General features: G+C 48.2%; 1 protein-coding gene across 3 annotated transcripts in view; it reads right to left on the reverse strand.

Moving 5' to 3' along the window:
• Positions 1 to 14,694: 14,694 nt before the first annotated feature.
• Positions 14,695 to 20,968, reverse strand: part of FNIP1 (folliculin interacting protein 1) — a 68,571-nt gene continuing 62,297 nt past the window's right edge. For all 3 annotated transcript variants that reach the window (XM_054079427.1, XM_054079426.1, XM_009562449.2), the window contains 3 exons: positions 19,337 to 19,534; positions 18,822 to 18,937; positions 14,695 to 17,882 (listed from right to left, as the gene is read on the reverse strand). In XM_054079427.1, coding sequence (XP_053935402.1) covers positions 17,804 to 17,882; positions 18,822 to 18,937; positions 19,337 to 19,534 — 393 coding nt within the window. In that variant the 3' untranslated portion in view covers positions 14,695 to 17,803. The remainder of the gene's footprint in view (positions 17,883 to 18,821; positions 18,938 to 19,336; positions 19,535 to 20,968) is intronic.

Below are 20,968 nucleotides of genomic sequence, written 5' to 3' on the forward strand. Positions count from 1 at the left end.
TTTCTGCATTGATTACATCTTAACATCAGTCTTGCTGAGGGCACACTCCATCCCGCTGTCTGTGTCAGCGTTGAAGGTGTTAAACAGCACTGGTTCCAGTGTGGACCCTGAGGGACACCACTTGTCACCCATTTCCATCTGGTCATCGAGTCATTAAGCAGTACTTTGGATGTGACCATCCAAACAATTCCTCATCCACCGAACAGCCCACCCATCAAATCCATCTCTCTCCCATTTAGAGAGAAGGATGTTGGGCGGACAGTGTCAAAGGCTTTACAGAAGCCCAGATGGATCACATCCATTGTTTTTCATTGGATGTCATCCAGAGGGACTTGGACAAGCTGGAGAAGTGGGCTCATGTGAACCTCATGAGGTTCAACAAGGCCAAGCATAAGGTCATGCACCTGGGCTGGGGCAACCCTCAGTATCGATAGAAGCTGGGGGATGAAGAGACTGAGAGCAGCCCTGCAGAGAAGGCTTTGTCCGGGGCCCGGAGCTGCGATCCCCAGATGTGCAGACCCATCCCAGCTTTCCTTGCCACCAAGGCCTTGCAGGCGTCCTGCACAAGGGTGCAAAGCTCGCCTGACTGCATGTGGGCATTGAAGTAAAAGGCAGCTGCACTGCTCAGAAGTCCTAGGGGTTGTGCAAAGTGGACCTGGGCTGGCTCCCAAGCGTTTCCAGCGCTGATGGCCCCTCCGGACAACAGGAAGCAGCCCTCTCTCAAACACTACTCAGAAGATTTCCTTCCTCACCCCAAGTCCAGTTTTGCAAGTGTATGAGATCAAAGCTATGCAGGCACACAACTTCTGTTTGTCCTTTTTTTTAATCTTTCCTTCCTAACAAACAAGAGCGCTTTTGTTTCTTCCCTTTCTACAGCTATTCTTTCCCGTTCTCCTCACCACTTGCCCTTTACGACACAATTGTCTTTGTAAGGCTGACGGCCTTTATTTGCCATTCCAAGTTGTTTTATAATATTTATAGTGTTTCCTTCAAAGAAAAATCCAACAAAATTTGACATTTGCTCTGCTGAAGCCTTTTCTCTGCCTGGTGCCGCTGCAGGCTTGGCAGCAGTGGAAGAGATTACCCAAACCCAACCATTCGTAACGTCACCAAGTCACTGCACTGCTACCACTGGAGAGACAACAGAAGATGCCCTCAAAAATCACAATCGAGTAAGGACACAGTTTCAGTCCTGTAAAGTCTATCAAGTCTATTTTTTTTTCCTTTTTACTTCAATTTGAACTTCCGTGGTAAAATTAACATTTCCAAATACCGCGTCTATTACTGTTCCAAAGGTCAGAAGTTTGTACAAGTTGTTTGGCAGAACACGTTATCCTTTTTCAACTTCAGTACATAAAATATTATTTCCAGTGGTGTGGGAATCTTCTGAGATTCCCTGCCAGGAACCCAAACCAACAATCTGGAGATAAAAAGTTCTCTTGAGTAACCGAGGGGAAGCAAGTGGAAAAGAACTGAAGCATGAATCCTTCTTTATTAAGGATTAATCTTTATTAAACCTTTCCTATTTTCCCCTCCATGCTTCCTTTCTCTTTTTTACCGAAGATGTAATAGCAAATCAAGTTAATTTTTCTTTATCATCTCAGTTTATAGTTAAAGATGATGTAAAAGTCAACACTTCCCAAGTGCAGGTGGCTGGGGAAAAAGGAAAACTAGAATAAAAACATAACTGAAATATGTGCTATGACAGTTCTCATGGATCTGTAATAATTTAAATCCTAATCCCATGTGTTTAGTAGGTATCTCCTTCTACACTTATTCCAGCTGTTCTGGATTCCTGCAATAAATATAATGCAGAAGTGGGCACTCAGGAGTAAAATTAGTAGCCTAGGAATTCTTTTTACTCTGGCACACAAATTCTCTTGGGTACTCTGAGTAACAACAGATACACCTCCAGCAGTACAGTAGAGAGAGGTGCTGGAGAGAAACGAAAGCTGCTACTCCAATTTAATCACTTGGCTCAAGTGACCCGTGAAACAAGACTTTCCTTACTCCAAAAAGACCTGAATTTGGGTAGGTAATGGCTCTGATAGTTGCAATTATTCCAGGGGATTTTTTAGCTGTCAAGTTTATTTTCCTAAATAGATGGACAACAATGGAAATGAGTGTCATGATCGTGACTGCTTACTGGGGTACAGCTTGTGTATCCACATGGTAAAACCTACCTAGTTAGATACAATTAAGAAGCTTTCACAAGTGATTAATTTCAGGGCTGGGATTAAAGGATGTGGTCAAGCAGGATGCCTATTGTCTATGCTGAGGGGAAAATTTGCTTCCTTTCTGTTTGGGTTGTATCACTTTGCCTGAACAAAGCATCATTGCTTATCACATAAGGTTTTATCTACTGAAAAATAACAATATCTATGGTCTTACATATAGGAATTGAAGGTGTCTTGCTATTTATACAGATGAGTTGCTGTCTCAGGAGATTAAATGTTTCTGCTTCAAACATCCGCGAATTTGAGAAGATCAGCTAAATGATGAACTGCATCTCCTCCTTCTCCTGGTATGTTCCTTCAATTGTTCTGGTTCACCGACACACCCAAAGATGTCTATTAATCTCACACCTTTCACCAACGTGCACACATTCCCAGATTCTTCAGGGTAAAACTCAACTTCCTCACCTCTCCCAGTGGGCAAGATACGCAGCCATCATACACTGAAAAGTTTTTACTTGTATTTTTATGTATTCTATATATTTCTTGTTCCTGTGAGTTTTATTAAAGCCTGGCAATTTCCTTTCTCTGGTTCTCTGATACGGCTGTTAGGCTATTGTTTTTGATTTCTTAGCTTTGGGAAAAAAAATTCCCCTTCAGAGACTCATTCACATCATTGGCAACAACTGCCAGCTAAGTGTGTGGTTAACACACCGCAAGGAAGACGCTCAAACTAATTCTCTGCCTGACTGGAAGAAAACAAAATGTTCTGGGATCACCCAGAACCCATCATCCATACTTCTGGGAAGAATCTCTCCGGACTATTTTACCATATATGCTTATTCTGTTGACTGACTTCCCACGCAAACATGTTTGTGACAGTTCAGTAAAAGTGTGGGAGCACCTTCTGCAGGAGAGTCACTGGTTTTGCAAATGGCCCGGCCCTGCTCAGGTACCCACATCAGACCCTGCTCTCCTCTCTAAAGCAGCATTTTGCAGCTCAAAATTTCAATTTCTGAAATTATGTCCCAGACAATGTGGAATATCAAATTACTTTTGCACAATCAAAAGTGAGAATGAACGGTCATTTTGTATTGTACCACTAACTGTGCTCCTTCTGAGGCAAAGTTCCCACTGTGCGTATTCCTAGAGCTGCAGTGCAAAGGACAGCAGTAAGATATAGAAATGATACATAAGAACTGCGAAATCTCTATGTTTCTGCTGTGTAATAATAATATTTTTAAAACTGAACCCCATCTTTGTTCTTTTTAGCTCAACGCTGGCCTGGCTTTCCTTCCGCAGACAGATTTTTGCTGAAGGTAAAGTGGGTAAAGCTAGAAAGCCATGTCCACACAAGCAGTTACAGAGATCGTAGTGACAGTCAAACCCTTATTTTTGAGCCTTAATCAACACATCTGAAACAAATGGGAAGCCTAACAACATTTAAATGCAGGGATACTGTGCTTTCTCTACTTACGCTTTACCTTCAGTGGTGATTTTCCGATTCTCCTTGCTTTTCATGTTCCTGTCACACATCTTGGATGGTCTCTAATGTGCTGAGTGCTGGTGTGAATGCACTGTGAATACAGTGAGCCTTGAGATTGAAAGGTCTTAATGCTATATTAACATGCAAAGAGAGGGGGATGACAAGCCCCAGCTGCTCTGGAGCAGACTGAATGTGGCTCTGGCACGGGGAGATTAACTATTTCCTATGTCTGAGCTCCCTGCTGAATAGAACATCTCTCCACCAAGGCCACTTGATGGGATGTCCGTGGGAAAGGCTTCACAGAGGACAGGTGGAAATTCCGAAATAACGACTATTTTATGCTTGAGGATGCATAGCGGATTAGGAACATCGCACACAGGCCATCACATCAGGTAATGCCAGGCCAGTCATCCATCAGATCACTTCTGGAGTCCTAGTTCCCAAGTTAGGAGCAATCTGCTAAAGCAAACAGTGAGTTAGGTTATTTGCTCTTCATTTACAACGGTTCCTGTGAAAACAAAGACATGTATTGATACAGATTCTCTGAAAATTGCCAGTGAGGATGGTGAACGCTACCTATATTGAAGCAACACTGGCTGTCCTATGACACTTACATGCCTGTTCTCATCTACCTTGTCTCCCCTCCGTGTCCAAATGTGAAAGACACGTATCAAGAAGGGCATTCCTCTCTCTTGCTGGCTGGTGCGTGGCTTGAAAGGTGTGACTGAAGTAATGAACAGCTGCCTGCCCGCCCTGTGCCTGTTGCTGAACTACTAAGTGCTGTCAAACACAAGTCAGTGGGATTAGGAGTGAAAGGACTCCTGCCAAGTCACCTGAGCATCCAAGCTGCCCCAGGCGTGGTATAGTGTACAATGTTATCGATAGCGTCTGTCCAAACAGAGTAAGAACTGACAAAAACAGTCAAAATTGTTGTGAAATAGCATCTAAAATAAAACCAGCCTGTTTGCTCAAAGCCAGAAGTTCTTGCCCCAAGCAGACAAACACTCACAATGGAGCAGACTCTTTTAGCCAATGGTTTGTCTGTCTTCTGCCATTTCATTTTTACTACAGATATTTGATTCCAGCCCCAGTGCTTTGTTGGCAAAAGCTAAAAGAGCATATGGGCCTGTCTAGATACTGGAGGTATCAAGCAACGGTATACAGATGTCCAAGCTTGAGCCTGAACAAATGAAAGATGTGGGGTGGCGGGGGTGCAAACCAGCCCTGACAGGAGACAATCTGGAGCCTAGGGCCTGCCCCATTTGCATTTTCTTTGTTGTTATAATCAGGGTAAAACTTCAGCTGAAAGATTTTTCATCATTTGTGTAGGAAACCTCATGCTGAACACCCTTAGAAAGGAGAAGGGGGTAGAGAATGGGATGGGCCCAAATAAAGATGAAGGCTTTAAAATAAAAAAAACATAAACAAAGATTATTTTTGCCATGGGAAACTCCCCACCAGTAATTTGGAATCAGCAACCAGTTTAACATATCTTATTCCAAACATCCAATGCCTCCTCCGTTAATGTTTAAGGCCCACTTAAAGTTGTACAAGTTATGTTGCAAGACGAGCTCACAAACAGTGAGGATTTTGTGACTGTGACCTGTTATAACCCAGCGAGAACATGCGATGGTATTAGTATTTTTCTACTGAGTAGCTATTTTCAGAGGCAAAAAGCCAAACACTTGCATAACTCAATGTTACCATTCTGTGTATCTTTGACATTTGGAAGTGGACAACACTTTGGCCGACAACGTTCAGCTTGTAAAAGAACACGGCAAGCCTACGAAGAGGAGCCAGTTTAAATACGATAAAAATTAGAGTAAATAGGATTTCAGTCCTCCCTCTTTTTTAAGTAAATGGAGTAATTCTCTGAGCATGTGGAAAACTAATAAACAACCTCTCTGCTGCCAAATAACAGGCCAATGGTCTAGACTTTTTCATCACTGGCAGTCAACTTGATTAAGAAATTGTGAGTAAACGCCTGGCAAGCTATTTCTCTGCTTTAGGCAATCAAATACATGCTACTTATATGTGAAATCCCACGAGAACCATTACAGCATTTGAATCAAGACCAAGGCTGGAGAAGACTTCCAATTCTTACCATTTCCTTGCTGCTGGTGTCAGGGTACTTTGAACCATGAGTGTTGCTATCACAGCCAAGACCAGCGCAGCAATTCAGCCAGCACCACATCAGCTTCCCACTGTGTGCCTCTATTCTGCGTGTGTGTCGGAAGAGAGGTGTCTGTGTGTTTGTGTCTCTGTGTGTGTCTGTAAACTGTAATTTGATTATGAAGAAATGTTGCACGGTTTAGCAGACTCATTTCAGGCCTGGGAGCCAGGAATGCTCAGTGAACTCATTGCAAAGTTATGTAGGCCAAAATTCTCTCTATCATCCTCTTGTTTTAGTCACATTTCAATGCTGTCGGTCTGATTTTTCTGATGAAGAGTGTATAAACAGCTCTTGCTGACATTAGTGAGTTAGCTAGCGCTCAGCTCCTCCACACTGCGAAATCAGGTCCCCTCGCATTGAAGCACTCGGTGTCAGAGGCAGTTGCTTTTATCATCTGTCTTCACATGATGACATTCGTCCTTATTATTCCTTATGATCTGTTCTCCGGCTTTTAATGACCCTACATATCTAATGAGATGTTCGGCTCCCCCACCCAAGCACAGCCATATGGATGAGATGATATCAGGCAGCTTGCTGAAACCATTAAATCGCAGGCATGCAGAATATCCTGAAAGTTCCTGTTTTCAGCATGTCGGATTTAGTCTTCAAATGCAGAAGCGTACGGCATGCTCACATGATGTCAGCAGCATAACAGAACAAACTGTCTCCTACAGACAAAATCCTGTCTATTTTTAACTTTAAAAAGATCTGCAGATGACTCTTCTTCAACACAGTGTGGTTTTCCTCCCTTCCTCCCCTCCTTCAAGAGGCCCTGGCCTCGGTAATGTCACACTGATTCTGTATCACAGTAGAGGCAATGGCAGGGGATATTGATTCACAGCAGCGTCCCAGAGCCTGTGGTGGCCTTTTCCCACAGCCCAGAAGCTCTCCTGCAGCGGACAGCCAAGATGCTCCTGCTGAGAGACCACCAGATTCTTTTTTATCTTCATGCATCAAAAAGCTGAGACACCCAGGGACGCCGTCTGTCCTTCCTAAGTTGCAGGGGAGGGATTAGAGTGTGGACCCAAAAGGAGGAGCCTCGCTAGGTGCAGTGCAGGAGCTGTAGGTACAGCACCAGCGAGAGCCAGTGCACAGAGCTAGACTGCTCCTGGAAGACCTGCTGGCTTTCAGCACACAAAGTGGGGAAGGACCCTCATCGCAAACCCTGTCATCCCACCCCAAGGCTCTGCAGCATCTCCTGACAGGGATCTTATCCTAACGCACAGCAGCTCCTGGAGCATGTACGGTGTGGAGGGGAGGAAGTGTGTAAGATGGAGGTAAGCTCCATCCTATGCTTCTCAAGCAGATGATTGTACCAGTTGGGTTTTTAAATGCTAAAAGCGAAACCATTCACAGTCTTCCTTGAATGAAAGGAAGCATTGTGTGTGAAACACAGGAGGAATTTCCTTTACTGTAACTTGTAGGGAGCAAAGGAATTAAAAGCAGAACAGCAGCTAGATGAGGGTCAGATGATCATATGAATCATATGGTGATGCAAGTTATCAAGTGCACAGCTCAGTGCACCGCCCAGTAAAACCAGATGCCACCTAAGTACGCAAATATCATTTACTTCCAATCACTTACTCATGTGGAAGTAATTTCTTTTGCTCAGACCAGAATTGGCTGCTTTTTTTTTTTGGTTTCTGACCATGATACTGTAAAGTTAAAAATCAGGAAAAGATCTATTAGGTTGGACAACAGTGTTGATATTGAAGCAGAAGCAGTGTCTTTAGGTTTTCAAGGTGTTTCATATCACCTTGGTGAAAGCTGAGATGCAGGCATTTCCCCATCTAAAATCCAGAGGAGGTGTTGGGTGCTGCTGTCGGGGTAGCGGCAGAGCCGTGTCTGGAAATGAATTTGTTGTTGCTCTTAGAAGGGGGAACACAATGAAACTCGTGCCTGCCTGGCCTGTAGGAATCAGAATGAATCGTAGAATGGGTTTGGGTTGGAAGGGACCTTGAAGCCCATCCAGTCCCACCCCTGCCATGGGCAGGGACACCTCCCACTGGATCAGGGGCTCCAAGCTCCATCCAACCTGGCCTTCAACACCTCCAAGGATGGGGCAGCCACCACTACTCTGGGCAGCCTGGGCCAGGGCCTCCCCACCCTCACTGCAAAATATTTCTGCCTACGATCTCATCTCAATCTCCCCTCTTTCAGCTTCAAACCACTCCCTCTCATCCTATCTCTGCCCTCCCTGATCAAAAGCCCCTGCACACTGACTTCTAGAAACACTGTCACACCAAGAACTGCCTCATCAAGGAAATAATATTTTAAATAACTGCATATAAAATGATTGTCCAACTTGACCAAGCAAACTTTGACATTTCTGAGAAGCTCACTATATTTGAACCGGTCGCAGATAAGCTGCCCTCCGAGTGCCCTCGCTCCCCTCGATGCCATTAGGAAAGCTCTCAGTGCCGTACCAGCAGGATAAAAGCCACAGATGGTACCAGCAGATATCTCAACACCTGCATTTCCAAGCTGTTTTAGTAACTAATATTTTTCTCAGAGCTCTGGCCAGCGAGCGGATTCTTCCCATAGAAGTCTGCGTTGCATTTAAGCACTTGGGTTTGGTGCTGTATTTCTGCAAGGCAAAATTGCCTTTGCAGTAGAAACGTTTTCTTTTATGTCAACAATCACCATAGCTGTAGCTGTTTTGTGAACTCTAAGTGATCCTGACTCCAGGAGCGTATTCGGAATGTGCTGCAGGGTTTAAAGAAGGTACCAAAAGAAATGGAAACAGTTTGCAGGCTTGGAGTTAAGGAGACTTTGAGGTGACCACCCCAGAGGTTTTTTCCAGTTGTGGTCTAAAAGAAGGACATGCATGTAAACGGTAAAGAATCATCAACCAGAAGTGGCAGGGAGAGTACTGCAAGAAGAAATGAAGAGAGCGGAGCTCAGCAGAAGCCTGTGTGGTGGGTGGGAGACAGCAGCAGCTGCGGGGCATCCCCTGGGGCGCTGGTTGATTGTAAGCAGAGATGGGTGCCAGAGAGAACATCGGTGTGAAGATGCAGTGACCCTCGCACAGCCCGCCGGTGAGGGTGATCCTGCAGCTCAAACTGTTGGTTGCATTGTGGGCAAAGAGGGGTTACAGTTCTGTTGGTGTTTTCCTCCCCGGATAGCAAGACCGCCACATGCTCCAGCACTGATGCTCAGCTGCCTCTGGAGCTGACAGCCTGAGCAGGAAACAGCAGAATCACTAATTAATTAGAAACGCTTAATGAGCACATACTTTGACTGTAAGCGATGTGGGCCGAGAACAGACACTGTGGATGGAAGACATTGCCTCTAAAGTAGCCTCTGTTGTGCAAGTCCTGAAAAAAGAGGGAGTTCACCCCATGTTTCTCAGCCTTGTGCTGGGCAAAGCCCCTGTGGGCTCCTGCCGAGCTGCCCCTCGCGCTGCTTCTGCAGCACAGAGGGGGATGCCAGAACCCACCAGCAAGCCTGGGAAAAACAGACTGAGATGCGGCCGTCAACGTCTCTGAGAAGTTGTGTTTAAGTGAAGGATTATTTTCACCCTAAAAAGGGGACTCTGAACTCCTTGCTGCGAGGAGCTGCCGTTGCCAGGAGCTGCGGGGGCTCTCACCAGCCCAGGGCAGCGCCCTTTGTTTTAATACCAAATCAGTTCAAGCCCATGGTTCTTAAAAAACTGTATCCGTTTCCATGGGAAGGGCCTGCTTTTCCCTAACCTATAATTTAAGAAATGGTTCACAGATTTAAACTGTCTTTTGAAAAATAAATTTGCCTGCAGGCTTTTACAGCCTCAGCAGCCTCGGAACAACGTCACATGAAATGACAGAGAGCAAGACCTTTACTTAAACTGTTGGAGCTGTACAAGAAAAACAAGCTTGGAGAATAAAGCACACGATCATTAATTATTGCAGCAGAAGCAACACAGCTGTAATTATCTTGTTCACCAAGAATGTCTCCTGCAAATTTTATCAGTCATGTTGTTAATACTTGGGAACAGGAGCCCTTCTTCCTTCTGCTCTTTTGATAGTGATCAAAATTAGACAAGATTTCTAGTTACAGCTGCTATTAATAAACCCGCTCCTTGAAAATTTGGTGGTTAATTTCTTAGGATTCAGTGCACTCAAGAAGCTATTGAAAAATATAATTTGCTCATGTCTATAATTTTGAAGTAATTATAGAAGAATTGCTGAACGTCGTCTTTTCAAATGCATCAACGTTCTCCAAAGCAAAAAGCGTCTCTGGCAGGAAAATTTAAGTGCACAAACCTATTTGTACCCCCTTCCCAAAAGTCACTGTTTGTAAACACCTTCATAGCGTAACAACTTTTCGCAATCCCCACACCAGAGCCTTTAAAATGTGGATGTTTGCTCAGGAGAGGTCCTACCAGTGGTGCAATATGAGCGCCGGGAGCCAACCGAGGGACTTGCCGTGGTCACCCTATAGAGGCTCCCGCTTTGCCTCTGTGCGCTCTCACCGCTACTTTCTGTGCTGGCCCTGGGCCATTTATAAACCAATTTTCTTTTGGTGACATCAGTGGAAACACTCTAGAAATTCATTCTATTAGCCAAGAAAACTCAATATGTCTTTAGGAAGTAAGATGCTCAGTTCTCAAAGAAGTGCTCTCACCCATCTTTTTCAACCCAGCGACATGCACTGCCATGAGAAAAACTGGTTTCATTTTCTGTGCCACTCAAGGAAAACATTTGTTTTCCATGAACAGGCAGGGACAAACTCCACCTTCATCTCTCCCATCCAGCCCCAGCGATGCCACGAGCAACGTGTATTTGTGTCTCTGAGCTGCAACTTCAGACCCTCCTGGTCGAGAAGGAAACACCAACAAGAGTAGCCCAGCTTATCACGACTCCAACCCAGCAGAGCCACTCAGGACATCACTGCAGCTCCTCACTCCCCCTCAGGGGTTTTCTTTAATAAAAAGAATTGGGTTTGTCCTACCAGAGGCAACAAACCTCATGGAAGAAGTCAACGAAGAAAAAGCAAATTCCAGATTAAGTAGATGCTCTGGTTACGGCAGTTACAAACTGAACAGCAAGAGCAGCCAAAGACACCGTGGTTGGACGAAATTCCTCTCTCTCAGCGGTTTGGAAAGCACGGGATAGATGAAATCTTGAAACAAAAAAATACCAACATCGAACAATGTCTTTAAGGGCTAAGACCTGGTGGGCCCAGGGATGGCCCCAGCTGTGGCACCGCAGGGCTCCCCCGGTCCCAGGCTCCCAGGGCACGAGCTGCCCCCTGCATCAGAGGAAGCGGCTCCTTCACGTTCACGCAAGGGTTTAGTTTTGTAATGGGAAAAAAGATGAGCCAAGGCAGGACGTTCCCCTCCTACCACCTCCACCAGCTCCCAGGCTGGGGCTCCTCTCCCTGCCCGGGTCACAGGCAGAACTGCTGTGTCACAAGAACAGGCATCTGCTTATCTCCTGGGCTGCTTGTGAAATCCAGGACCAACCTACAGCCCAAATACTTCCTTTGGGATGCTGTGATAAGGACCTGCTGGCCGGTGCAGGATGCCTCATTGGTGCCAAACGGCAGCGGAGCTCCACCATGCTGCCCACAGCTCTGCCCGGGTTCCTCACCCTCGGTGGTGGTTGAACATCCGAAAATCTGGCTGGGTTGTACTGCAAGGCTCTGGAGCTGAGCTGGGGTGGAAACCTGTCTTGGAAACAGCGATGAGCGCCTGCGGCAGGGCTGGAGCACCTGAGCCCCGGTGTGAAGAAGCCACGTGGCCAGGCTTGCCCTGCAAACCACCGGGGCCAGTTGTTCAGCCCCATGGGGCTGACGGGCCGGATGCACGGGCAGAAGCCGTCCTGCCCACAGCCTGGTCATTGCTCAAACCCACAGGGACTTTGAGCAACAGGTACTGGGCAGGGAAGCGACCACACGCTGCGTTCAGCTGACATATGAACGTCACGGTGTGGGGCAGGAGCCCATGTCACCGTGCTGTAGCTCATCGCAGTTGGGAGATCTGATCTTGTGGCAGAAGCGACCGTGCAGGGCCCTCACTCTGCCAGCAGCGCAGGAGGAGCCGCCGGGTGCCTAACCACAAACACTTGGGGTGTTCCCCGGGTCACCTTTCCTTCTGCAGTAACGCCTCAAACCACAGGACCGGCTCCTGACTATCACCTCTTGCTTCTGCACCTTTTCCTTCTGTGCAGTAATTACCAGTGATGGGATGTAGAGCTCTCCGTGCTCTCCGTGCCCCGTTGCGGCTGGTCCTCAGGAGCGCAGCTGAAGGCAGGAGCTCAGCCCACTCTCAGAGCAGATCGTCTTCAGCTCCAGCTGGGAACAAACAGCTGGAACAGGCAGAGGCTTTGAAACCAAATTGTGCTGCTCTACAAATGTTTTTGGTAATGAACATAAACATAGAAACAGGAGTAACGCTTCTTCCTACTACTGTGCTTCCCAGGAGGAAACGGGCTGCAAGGGAGCAGAGGACCTGCGTGAGACCCAAGCGGTGCTGTGAGGGTGATGGCCCACATGAAGCCATTCGGTCCCAGAGGCCACACGATGCGTCCGGCCCTGCAGGACAGACAGCAGATGTTGCCCTGGTAGAAAACACTGCCCAGCAGCAGTCCCTCAGGGCAGAGAAGAGCCACAGCACATCTCTGACAGCCACGCGATTCCCGTGGGGATCCGGACTCTGTGCGAAGATTCTCATTGGCACCTTCTGTGTCAGTCATGGCAGAACCTCCCAGTGCTGCGAGCAAGCCGTGCCTCCTGCAAGGGCTCTGCGATGGCTCTGGCGAAGCTGGCACTGTACAGCTGAAACCTGGAGAAGATGGAATTAGAACAAGGTTTTGCTGTAAGGAACAGTGCAGACTCAGCAGGTGAGCCCTGCTCTGCTGGCTGGGGGGCTCTGGTGTCACCACAGCCAAATGCTGCTCCTCTTCCCTCCTCCCTCTCCTCGGATGGAACTGGGGACGCAGCACCCTGCGCTGGGGCAGGACAGGGGACACCCCTGTTCCCTCCCACTGACCCCCGGGGCGGGGAGCATTCACCACCCCTTCCAGGGAGGCGCGGGGCACGCTGGGCACAGCCCGGTTACCTGCTAGCTCCTCTGCCTGGAGAGGTCTCCAAGCAAAGCCCACATTGCTGGGGAACCAGGTTCTGCTCTAAAAGCCTGCATAGGTCCTGCCAGGATTTGAACTTGCAGTTCTTTGAGTGTCAAAGCTGAAAAGCACCGATTCCAGGAACGTGGCATCCCCAGCGAGCACCAGCACCACTCCTCAAAGGCCCGAGCGCTGCTGTGTTTCGTCTTGCCTGCAGAAACAGTGATGTCGTTGCACACAGGCTCAGCGGGAAGGAGAGACAGGCGGGCGTGAAGCCTGGGACGGCTCCTGCAGCCCATGGAAAACAGGAGGGGGTGGCTGGAACGCCATGTGCACACTGCAGCACACAAACAGGCGTTGATTTTGGCGTGAACAGACTCAGAAGACCTGTGAAGCTCCGGGGTGTCTGGGCATTTGTAACTCCAGCTACAAAGCCACTATTTTTTAGTGATAAACGTTTCTATCCCTGTTGCAGAGAGAGAGGAAAGTGGTTCAGCAGTGAGTGGTTTTGGAGCTCTGTGCAGCCGACAGCGATGCAGGGAGCTGCTTCCCACCCCATGGCTCCAGAAATCATCCTCTGGTTGCTCGGCACTAAGCTGCAGGGAAAAAAAATCCTCTCCTCTTCCACAGACCCCCTCGTAATCACGCAAGGGATGAAAGACTCTGGTAGGATGCCTGTGGCTCGCTTCCCTGCCTTTGCCTTGGCAAGTGAATCAGTTTTCCCCTTTGTTTCAGGAAAATTAAGTGAACTAAAGCAAAGGAGTAGCATGAAAAATACTGGCTACCAAGCGCTCTGTGCCAGTCTTGCTGGAGAGTTGAAGAAGAAATCAGTTCTGGGCTTTGGCATCAGTGTTTTCTGGACTCTGCAGCGATGACTGTGGATTCACTGCTGGTGTCCTGGCTTGCCAAGCACTGGCACAGAGACGGGCGATCACCGCTCCTGCGCACACCCCGTGCTGAGGGCACCTCACCACCGCCCACTCCGGTGACACAGAATTCTCTGTCCCCCCTGAGGTGCATTCTGCCAGCAGAGCCACAGCCCGAGGGACCGACAGCCCTTCTTACAGGGGCATGCAGGGAGCATCACCGACAGCGGCGCCCACAAACACTCACCATCCCCAGCCACAGCTTCTGCCGGAGCCCGGACACGATGCCGCTCGCTCTGCACCTCCACAGGCTCTGCACCTCCACAGGCTCAGCCTTTTGAATCCATCGTGGCACGGGAACACCAGGCTGAGCAATGTAATTATAATTATTGAAAGGCAATTGATTCTCTGCTGATTGCTTTTACCTGCGAGACTGCCGGTACAGCTTTCGTTCCTCCTACAGATGAAAAAAACCCAGCTGGGTAACAGGTATCCTTTTACAAGACAGGACTTGGCAGGTGCAAGTGGCAATCCTGGAAAGCTCCAGTGTGTGCTGCCTCGCTGCGCAGCACAAGGGATCCACGGAGCCTCCTGCCCAGCAGCCGCGCTCTGCAGGACGGGGCCTGTGGCCGCTTTGCTCCTGCCCTGGCTGGTCCCGCAAAGCCCAGCATCGGTCCTGACGGTCAGGACCAGCTTCCCCTCCTAATGCTGCTTTTTTGGGTCAACGACATTCCCAGCCGAAGGGACGGCAAGTTCACACACAAATTCCTATTAGAAATTTGACCAATTCCTTAAGAGACCCCAAATGAAATGCCTGCAGCATCTCCAAGCACTGGGAAGCACAGCCCAAAAGGGATAGGACTGGAGATGGGGAGATGTCAGGCTTGAGATGGTTCCAATTTACACGCTCACCAACACCCTCATACTACATGTATAAAAAATGGACACAAGGTGTAGCAGAAGTAAACTGACATATTGTATTTATTGCACAAATTTCCCCTAAAATTGGGAATGGTTATTATAATACAAGTGCACATCTTGGGAAATATATACAAAACCAGAAGAGAGAACAAGTATGTACATTTTACCCAGCATTTTACAAGTACCACCGTCTAAATAATTTAGAGAAAGCAAAAAATTGTCATAAAACAGCTGCAATAACTAATAGGGAAAACATAGGCAAGGTGTAAAATCCTTTTAAGTATTTTTTGTTCTTAGCAGCCCAGTCTTTGCCAATTGCAACAAAACCTCATTTGCTAATTTGCGTACCTAGTACACTTCGTTTGCAGCCAGAAAATTAAGACACGTTAATGGAGACCAGTAACAGTGGAGAACAGAAACCAAACATTAGTTTTGTATCCACATAAACCAAATCACGATGCTGTTTAGAAGTCAATGCTATAGTTGATGTAAAAGATCCCTTTTTGTGCTATTGAACAGCCAGACACCGTGGCACAGGGGTCAGGGCCCTGGCAGGGAGCTTACAGAGCAGCAGCCCATCGTGGGCCCCAGGGCGCCCCGGCAATAAATGCTGCTGGAAAGGGTGCCCGCGCCCACAGCTCGCTGGGCTCTGCCAGACCAGCACCGGGTGGCGATGGAGCCGCCTCTGTAGCCGCTTCACCCGGGCCTGACCCATCACACCATTACAGCGATGCTCCCGAGTGCTGTCTGGCAGAAGACAGCAGAGAAGGGCACCACCACCTTCTTCTCCTGCTCCAGTTAACACACATTTCAAGCTACACAAGGGCCTTTCTCAAGAGTCAAATCCAGTTCCAAGCAATACCCACAAGTCATCTAATCATGGTTAAATGGAGGAGAACAGCGTGTTTTCCTGCAGGGACGCGTTACGAGCACAGTGCTGGAAGGTGCCAGGATGACAGTGCGGGGCTCCCCAGCTCCCTGGGCACGTAGGGAACCTCCGCGGAGGTGAGGGCAGGAGCGCACCCTCGGGTTCCTCAAGCAGGAACCGCAAGGCCAGCACCCAGCAACGCTAACATCACCGGGCTACAACTGCAAATCTACGTACAACGTTCGGAATCGTGACGAGTGGCTACATAACATATCAAAGAGTTAAAAATTCATATTCTGAGCTCAATCCTATATTTCATTAAAAATGTGTTTACACAACTGGGCCCCTACGGTTTGCGCTCCTTCCAAAAGCCAGATGTAACCTAAGTGTGTGGCGAAGGAAGGACTTTGGAAGAAGAGGGGAGAAACATACCCTTAGCTCAGAGATGAAACACCAGTTCCTTCCCCACAGCAGCCAGTGTTAGATTTCATAAACGAGTTTCCAATGACACCGCCTACATTAACGTTTGGTTCCCTTTCTAAAGAAGACTCAGTCCCGCATGGGAAGAGGTGTGGGTCTGCCCTGTCGATCCGCACTGCAACACCCTCTGAAGTTACAGGTTTTAAATACGCCCTGGGTGAAATCCTGGCCCCAGCAAAGGAAGGGAGGAGAGTTTTGTCACCGACTGTGGTGGGGCAAGGATCTCTCCTATTGTTTTCAAGTTTATCAAACAGTTAAAATAGATTCGTATTAAAAATCACTCTGCAAACAACAATAGCAGGCGTGCTGCACTATTGAAAAGATGATTACAGAACGGCGTATTTATAGAACTGTTTATAGAGCTCAGCGACCGAGTGAACGTGCGTCTCCTGCTTCTGCAGACAGGCCGTACACCGAGCGTAACCCATGGAAACAGGACCTAAAACTCAGCAACATTAATTGGCTGCTAGGACAAACACGCAAAGAAAAGCCTATAATGAAGTGTCCAGTTAAACTGAGGTAGTAGAGCCTTTTCAAACACAACCCACCTCCCACTGCATATTTACATCGCTTACACCAGTCGGGTCCATCTTTTGTGCTGCTGCTGTACGTACAACGACAAAACTGCAATGGCCGAGCCGAGGAGAGACACCGAGAATAAAACAAACAGCAGTTGCTGCTGGTAACTACACGTGTGAGTAGAAAAGGGATCAGAGTCATCTGCATCAAGGGTCTGTCTGTCAAAAATAGTTCTGGTATTTCTATACTCTGGAGTAATCAATGTTCATTTTTTGTAGAATGGTTTTAAAAAATATATCAATCCATTACCTGAGCAATCAAGGGTCAGAGTCTGATCGGTTTTTCCCCAACGCTTTGGTACGATGAGGTTAGTTCGTTATTCCCATGGCTGACTGACTGCTGTCAAAAGAACACGGTGCTGCCAGACCATCACAGATCAGAAAAAAGTTAGAGGTAATAGTCAGATCGTTCCAGGGACCCACAGGGAACCTTCTGCCAACATTCTCTTTAGGTGTGGGAGCTTTAACATTTTGATTATGTTGTGGAAGAAAAGCATCACTTAGTATAAAGCAACGGTTAAACATTATAAACATTTAATACTGGTTACAACCTCCGGCCAAGGTTCGTCTGCTGGCCTCCTCCTCCCTGTCTCCCCTTCCGCCTCCCGCTATTCCCTCTCTCCAGGAGAAAGATCATAAATAAATTTTGGAGCTGAGTGTCATTAATGAGCTTTTTACAACCCGACCTCCCAAGTCCCTGTTCTGGAAGAATCCAGAATCTCACTACGACACGAAAAAGTAGAAGTTGTTTACAAATCATTGCAGCTTGAGAATTGCAGATCGGAACGAGATCCTCATCAGCAGAAGGCAGTCTGAACACACCGCTGCATTTTCCTGTTATGTTTATAATAGGTGACAGCATCCCATAGTTCTCGAAGCAGTTCCTCCTCACGCTCCCCACTATAAATTACAGTCAGCCTCTGTGGCAGAAATGGGTAAAAAATGCAGATCTTCAGCTTTTCCCTAAAATCTTTGCTTTTTTTGTGGTTGAAATATGGGCTTACTCTTTTTTCTTTTTTCCTTTCTTTATAAATGACCAAGTGGGAGAGGAAAAGTCTCCGACTGTTTCCATAAGGGGCAGTCAGATACTGAGGAGCTGCAGCTCAACAAGCAGTTTGTTGTAGTTGCTCCAAAGAGAAAGGAGCCAGAACAAGTCTTCTTCCACTTTGTTTCCAGAGGGGGATAAAAAGTCAATGTCTGTGGCCTCTGGCATTTTAAAGTAGAATCTGGGCAACGTACGGAGAGTGAGTGCTTGCTACAGCTGCCAGCAAAGGGAGATCGCTGGATTCAATCCTGAAAGGAAACAGAAGGGTCACATTTAATCCACCCCAAAACATAGCTGGCCTGAACGCGTGCATCAGTGGCCACACCGCCTGCTGCAGCCCGTATTTGTGTACAGCTCCAAGCGGCAAGACCTTCTTCAAGGAGAACTGCAGGCAACTGCGCTCCTACCGCAGTGCTGCCAGCCGGGTTACCCGCTCCAGCCACCCAACTGCTTCTCCCATCCCCTCCAGATGTGCCCAAGGAGCGACTGCCTTAGCTCCGGCCTGCCTGAGTTTGGGTTTTTCCACAAAGCCAACAAACTGGTGACACAGCAGATGGAGGGAATCAAAACAGCAGATTCCTTCCTACCCTTGAATGAAAGGAAGCGATAGCTGGGACAAAGCGCAGGAGCAGAGGACTGCCCTAAACCACTGCTGCAGCTGCCAAGGGAGCCCTGGCACTGTGCTGCACCTCGCCCCGCTGCAGCTGCTCCCCCAGCTGCATGCCCGCTCCGTGGGCCTGCCCTGTGCTCCTCTGCATCAAACGACGTTCAGAGCCTTCCTATAAACACCCCTGAAATAGCTTCTCTGCCTGCGCCCCACACCCACAGAGAGGTATTATGTGCCTTACATGACACAGAGGGTGTTTTCTGCCATGAAGGGAAAGTCAGCCTGGAGGAATCGGGTGCCCCACACTGCTCAGCGATGACCGCCCAGCTAAGGAAGGAGTCTGACAAGCTCTGGAGTGCTGAGCCCATCTTCCTGCCCAGAGGGAAGAGGGAAAGGCCGGGGGGTCCTTGGGATCAATCAATGGCTAAGGAGAAGCCCGCGGCCATGGGTGATTTATGCCACACTACGGTTCCAGTCCCCTTTAGGAATCCATTGTGCTTTGCTTAGGACAACCCCAGGCAGAGGATTTGGCACCAGGAAACCCGAGGCAGCACTGCTCAGAGGAAGTCTGCGATCGTACCCCAGCACCACGCCCAGCTCCCTGACGTGAACTCTCATCTGGCCCTTGAGATACTCGGACAGCATCTTGCTTTTGAAGTACAGCTCCTGCAGCCGATCTTCCAGGTGCATAACACACTAGAACGCAAAGACAGATGTTGGGTCAGGGACAAGACAGCGCTAGATCCGAAGCACACCCAACCTCAAAGCGCAACAGCCCACACCCCACCCCTCTGCTGCCTTCTCTGTGCCCGTGTCTGGGTGAATAATTAATAAGACATCAGCAAATTTTTCTCCACTGGCAAGACACTCACTTTTGAGCAGAAGCCTTTGATTGCATGGTAAATCAGAATTAATGAGACAGTTGTCTTGATTAGAGAGCAGCATTTAAACAGCTCTAAAAGCTACATCAGGGGATGCCCTGGCTACTAAAATTGTGGCTACAGGTAAACTAGGCAGAACTTTGCACCTTCTTTAAACTACAGGGTGAAAGGATGCTTTAAAGACATCGCCCTCACGACTGTCATTGATACTTACAAAGTTTGGAGATAAATTATGCTTGTAAAGCTGAAGAGTGGAATGGAGCAGGTTGGAGATGAGACTGGAGACTAACACTTCTTTTCCCAGCTTATTATCAATCACCCTTCTCTGGCTACTGGCCACTTGCACCGTCCATTTGTCCGTGTCTGCAATAATGCAGACGGCTTCTGCAATCGGCTCATCCAGAACAGGATGCTAGGAACAAAAAATGAATAGCAGAACCCTAAGAATGACAAACGACAATGGTCGTTCCACAACACACTGCCATCCTGGAGAGCAGGGATAGCGTCCCAGACACCATGTCCCCTCAAACACAATAACAAGGGCTGAGAATTGCATTCCATCTATGAAAAACAGAGCTTTACTGTAAGCAAGGCACAGTCTTAGAAGAACAGTTGCTGTTTACATTTTCTTCCAGGCTTGAAAGGGTGTCACTGGCGGACAATTAAGTCTTCTGATGGTTGCTATCAGGAGTTCTTCTTCATCTAAAGTATATTTTGAATGCCTAGAATGGAAAGTACCAAAACTCCACCGTGCTGTTCCAACACTGCTGCTTTAATCAGGTCGGGTTTATTACCAGCGTTACTGGTTTCCCGTTGTGGGAGGGCCAGCAGAGGGAGTCAGAACCAAGCCTGCACCTCGCTCCTTCATCCCTGCCAAGCCCAAAGCCATGGAGGTTTTCAGAACAGAGTATTTGGAACCCCACACTCCTTCCCCAAGACAGCGTTCTGGCTGAGCTGTCGGGAAGCACCTCTTCCCAGCAAGTCCCCAGGGCTTTCACACAGGGCTCAGCTGCAGGTGTTATAGTCATAGAATGGTTTGAGTTGGGAAGAACCTTAAAGATCACCCAGTTCCACCCCCTGCCATGGGCAGGGACGCCTCCCACTGGATCAGGCTGCTCAAAGCCCCATCCAGCCTGGCCTCAACGATAAGGATATAACACCCTGCTCAGTCCTTTCTTATCCTCTCAGTCTTTGGGTTCCACAATGGAAGTGCAAGTCTCCTGGTGCACACACCCCACTTTCAGTTCTATTTCAGACCCTCTTCATCTGTTTCTCAGCCAGCTCACACTGCTGCCTCTGGGCCCCACTCCAGTAACAATTCACAAACGGCTGAAAGCCACACAGCCCCCGGGGAGCACAACTGCCCCGAAGGGCTGGGCACCAGGAAAGGGCACAGTAATGTGGGAATGGCCGTGGAAGGGGAGCTGTGCCATCTCTGTTCGTGCGATGCACGCCGTTAACTTGAGAGGTGTGGAAGAAGGACACATGCCAGAGGTCCCAGGGAAACATTCCAGGAAGCAGACTGCCTGCTCACCAGTCTATCTGCAGGTCTTTCCCCACTGCCTCGGGAATAAATGAGAGGGGAACAGACGCACACTCTTCAGGAGAGCCGCTTTCCACTCCTCCCCTGGTGACTGTGAATGGGGGTAGGAAATCCTACACTTCCCAGTCTCTGCCAGTTCACCAGGGAAAAGGCTCTGTGGAGGAGAGATGATTTCCAGCACACATTGAGAAGCGTGAGTCCCCTCAGAACCCTTGTGTTATACTGGGGTCTCTTTTCCCAACAAAGCTGGCACTATCGGATACTTTGAATACAATCCTGAAAAAGAAGTAACGTCCCCAAAAC

Source organism: Cuculus canorus, chromosome 14 (assembly GCF_017976375.1).
Source record: "Cuculus canorus isolate bCucCan1 chromosome 14, bCucCan1.pri, whole genome shotgun sequence".
In the NCBI taxonomy this organism is placed as follows: domain Eukaryota; kingdom Metazoa; phylum Chordata; class Aves; order Cuculiformes; family Cuculidae; genus Cuculus; species Cuculus canorus.